The sequence below is a fragment of the Eptatretus burgeri genome, chromosome 3, assembly GCF_056783735.1.
Source record: "Eptatretus burgeri isolate ZD-2024b chromosome 3, Ebu_testis_v1, whole genome shotgun sequence".
Lineage (NCBI taxonomy): Eukaryota > Metazoa > Chordata > Myxini > Myxiniformes > Myxinidae > Eptatretus > Eptatretus burgeri.
In genome coordinates, this window is record NC_140963.1 from 52,786,998 (window position 1) to 52,791,559 (window position 4,562).

General features: G+C 43.2%; 2 protein-coding genes across 3 annotated transcripts in view; one reads left to right on the plus strand and one right to left on the minus strand.

Moving 5' to 3' along the window:
• Window positions 1-594: 594 nt before the first annotated feature.
• The window catches only part of CFAP91 (cilia and flagella associated protein 91), a 125,410-nt gene continuing 121,442 nt past the window's right edge, over window positions 595-4,562 (plus strand). The window contains exon 1 of the mRNA XM_085873351.1: window positions 595-613. The gene's annotated coding sequence lies outside the window, so the exon portion shown is untranslated. The remainder of the gene's footprint in view (window positions 614-4,562) is intronic.
• Window positions 3,370-4,562, minus strand: part of LOC147029882 (profilin-3-like) — a 55,377-nt gene continuing 54,184 nt past the window's right edge. Inside the window, exon 2 of one of the 2 annotated variants that reach the window (XM_085873356.1) lies at window positions 3,370-3,903. In XM_085873356.1, coding sequence (XP_085729482.1) covers window positions 3,676-3,903 — 228 coding nt within the window. In that variant the 3' untranslated portion in view covers window positions 3,370-3,675. The remainder of the gene's footprint in view (window positions 3,904-4,562) is intronic. The other variant, XM_085873357.1, reaches the window with a different exon arrangement.

Consider the following 4,562-nt stretch of genomic DNA (forward strand, 5'->3'; position numbering starts at 1 on the left):
ACAGCCACTGGTCCGATCTGATTGAAACTTGCCAGGTATATTGCTGGGGACCTGAGGATGTGCCTTTTTAAGGTTTGATATTAATCGGACAAGTTCCTCCCAAGTTATGGCCATTTATTTACCAACCAATGACAAGACACGTTGTTGCGTGGGCGTGGCCGTTGGGGGAAGGGAACCTCAGCCGCGTTCCCCATTGCAGGTTACAGCGTACGGGCTTGCGGAGAGTGATGACTTCGTGTATTCTAATAATTTCTCGATTTCTCATGCGCATTTATAGATAAACACAATGCCGCAAGTTATGATCGTTTTCATATTAGACGGTGCATAAATTTGGGTAACATCAGAGTTAGCTGGTGTGCTCCGAACCAGGAAGTAATTTTTTTTTTTTTTGCACGAACGTTTTGTTTTTTTCTCTTCTCTTCTCTTTGTGTTTTTTCTTGCGAAAAGGCAAAATATGTTGGTGCTAATTGAATAATTGGCCATTAAAACTAATAATTTATCAAAACGTTGGCAGATCCAGCAGCCTCTGCATTCTTGCCCTGGACAAGGAAACAAAGAAGAAGCGCCGTTTCCTCAGCGATGCTGTTTATGACGAGGTGCTCACGAGATAAAGGTGTGTACAATGTACATGGAGACAATTTTTATTATTATTTATAAGCGCCGTTTCATCAGCAATGTTGTTTATGAAGAGGTGCTAATGAGATAAAGGTGTGTACAATGTACATGGAGACAATTTTTATTATTATTTATTTATTGAAGAAAAATTGTTCCGAAAATAATTTATCAAAAAAAGTGCACAACTTTTGTTTGTTTCCAATTGTCAAAATGCTGTGGCCTTTGGAAGTGTTCAGGAATTCAGCTCCACTCAACATGCTTGCCAACGAAATACATCTCAATTTGGTGGTAAAAACGATTCACAACGACGTGTTTCCTTACTCATTGCTCTGCAGTCTGCATTCAACCCCTTCATTTGTCATCTCATTGATCTCATTTCATCTATCTATGATTCCAGGTGTGTGTGTGTGTGTGTGTGTGTGTGTGTGTGTGTGTGTGTGTGTGTGTGTGTGTGTGTGTGTGTGTGTGTGTGTGTGTCGTCTATCTATAATTCCAGCAATGTGTGTGTGTCGTCTATCTATAATTCCAGCAATGTGTGTGTGTCGTCTATCTATAATTCCAGCAATGTGTGTGTGTGTCGTTTACGAGAGCGAAGGAACGGCCAGTGTGGTTGTTGTTTCTGGCACACGGTTTGAAAGTTTGTTTTTGTTTGCACGTACGGCCACGCACCTACGGGCATGCACTCGTATTACCAATGGCAGTAACAATGTCATCCACACTGACCTCGTTAGGAGGAACGAACACGACGCCATTTTTCCTCGTCAAGGCCTCGTAGGCCGCGTAGCGGGAACGTGTCGACATTCTTTGATTTCAAGGAACGGAAGGGGAGGGGGTGAGGGAGGGGAGGGGTGAGGGAGGGAATGAGGGGAAAGGTCATATGACCGCTCAGACGTGTTTCGCCGAAACAAAAATCACACCCGTAATACAGGTAAACAGGAATGCACTCGATAACGAAGTAGGCCACCGGCTCGAAGCTTACCTATACCACAAGCTGTGGGCTCTCTCTCTCTCTCTCTGTCTCTCTCTCTCTCTCTCTCTCTCTCTCTCTCTCTCTCTCTCTCTCTCTCTCTCTCTCTCTCTCTCTCTCTCTCTCTCTCTCTCTCTCTCTGTCTCTGTCTCTCTCTCTCTCTCTCTCTCTCTCTCTCTCTCTCTCTCTCTCTCTCTCTCTCTCTCTCTCTCTCTCTCTCTCTCTCTCTCTCTCTCTCTCTGTCTCTGTCTCTCTCTCTCTCTCTCTCTCTCTCTCTCTCTCTCTCTCTCTCTCTCTCTTTGTCTGTCTCTCTCTCTCTTTCTCTCTCTCTCTCTCTCTCTCTCTCTCTCTCTGTTAATCATTCTGTCACCATGGGGTTTAGACCCCCAGCCACCCAGTAAAGAAATTTGAAAACTCAGGATGACATTTTTGTGGTTCAAGGCTGATTATTTATTCTGCCTGATCTCCCTGAACTATGGCTTTGGCATGGCCTGAGAGGCAGATGGAAGAGTTTACAAAATATGGCAGAAGTGAGCGACTGCTCATTCAGCTGGGTCACCGGTTGACTGGGTGGTGGATGCAGAGAGCTTGAGGACGAGCTGCACTGCAAGAGGCTAAACACATGGATCTGTTCAGCCACTTGGTAACTCAGCCATCTATTTCTACCTCAATTGTTCAGGGTGCTGCATCGTTGAATGTGGCAAGTCAAGACTGTCAAAAGTAATATTTCCTGACAGCATGATTGCTCAGGAGTACTCATCTGCAGAGCAAGACCAAAACGTGTGGGCAATAATTGGTCCACATGCAGCGCATTTGCAAACTAACCTGTCTCGCATCAGGCTTGTCAGCTACCCGCTGCATGGTTGTGGAGTTGTCGGCGACTAAACTGACTCCCCTAACTGGCTTGCGAGTGGGGAGGGTGACTGTGACACCGGCAGAACTAACAACACCTGACAAAGGGCGGATGAGCTCCCTTTTAGAGCTGATGGCCATCCAGAAAGGAGGTAGTGTCTCCTGATAAAAAAAAAACCATCTGGTTGGACCGGTTCATAGCAACTCAAGTAGCCTGAGAGGGGTGGTGAGACACGAAGTGGAGTAAATGCCATCAAAAGATGGATGAGCTAGTATTAGCCAACGACAACCACAAAACTACAGTTGTGAGGAAGAGGGTGGGTACACTGTGTCTCTGAAGCCGTGGAAGCCACGTTCCTTGTCCGGTGGATGACACTGCTGTCCGATTCTGCCCCCCAAAGACTTTTGTGTCATTTTCATGGTACAATATAAGTGGACATTGACTTCTGTTTTTCAGTGCTTATTCTTTAAGAAAAAGTCAAAGCTGCCCTTATTGTCACACTATTTCAATGTTTGTCTGTCTGTCAGTCGGTTCCTTTATATCTTGAGAAGAGATCATTGTAGCATCACCAAACTTGGCACATATAGTGAGGGTGCCGTCCGGAGTGTCATTGGTGGGGGTGGGAAGGGAGTGTGTTGGGGTGGTAACCCCCAGGCAAAAATAGCATTCCTTTCCTGTAGTAATTATCTGCAGATTACTGTAGTAGAACCTGTTACTAACTATCGTATATGAGAGTACTGCTCTCGTATACTACATTTCTAACTGCAGCATTTTAGTCTGGGAATTTGTGGGGGATGGGTTGGAGGAGGGGTGGGGTCATTGTAATGGCTTACGTGATCACAACCAAATTTAGCACACATCATGGACAATTAGGGTGGGAGGTGGAAGGGTGGGGGGTCGTAATTCTTGGGGGTGGAATATATTGCATGAACACTGTACCACCACAGTTCCAAACTTTTTTTATTGCATGTATTTTATTTCAGAGTATAATATAATAGTGTCAGTATTTATGTGTGCACAACTCAACCACAACATGGCAAAGGCTTCCTACTCAAGTAAAGCAAAGTAATTGAAAACTACTGATAACATGCTATTCCATTACTGAGTAAAGTGTAATTGTGTGTGTGTGTGTGTGTGTGTGTGTGTGTGTGTGTGTGTGTGTGTGTGTGTGTGTGTGTGTGTGTGTGTGTGTGTGTGTGTGTGTGTGTGTGTGTGTGTGTGTGTGTGTGTGTGTGTGGTGTTAGCTGCCAGCCACTTGGATGTCCTTGATAATCTTGCGGGTCTGCTTGTTCACCACACCACCATGGACACCCTTTTTACCCATGACAACAACAAGGGTCTTTTTGGTTAAGCCGAAGCACATGCTACAACCGGCACCCTTGACAAGCAAATCCATTGTGGCGAGTTTCTCGTTGAGAAGGTTGTCTCTCAGCACTGAGCATTTCTTACCAGCCACCATCACACCTTTCTGTGGAGGGAAAGAGGTGGGGAAAGCAAGAGAAACTTGATGTTAAGGTTCGTTTGTAATGACGAAAGACCTGTCTCAAATGACCATTGGGTTCAGCACGATATGTCATATTCACATCTCCGTCGATTGGATTTTAAACTCTCCATTTATGTAACTTACATGATGGAACACACTAACAACCAAATGGCAATTATACTTCACATTCATTTCCCAAAGGGTTTTGCTAACAAACCTTCCTTTTGACATCAACATTATCCTTATTCTGGTCATGCTTCTTGGTGTAGTATCAGGCAGTATTTTTCATAAGATTTCAAACCAAACATAACAAAACCCCATTTCTCATCTACTGAGTGAAGATGACTTAAATATAAACATATATATATATATATATATATATATATATATATATATATATATATATATATATATATATATATATATATATATATATATATATATATATAGTTGTGGAAATGACTCCTCGGGGTTGAGAAATGTATGTTAAAGTTACTTCCTTAATAAGTGTTTTAGAAAAAGAGTAAAGTAATTAGATATGTGTCACTTATGTAATAGATACACGTCCAATCCATCCTCATGTGTGTCTAAAATCATCAACCCAATGAACCCCATTTTTTAAAGTTTTCGCCTTTGTAAATCTG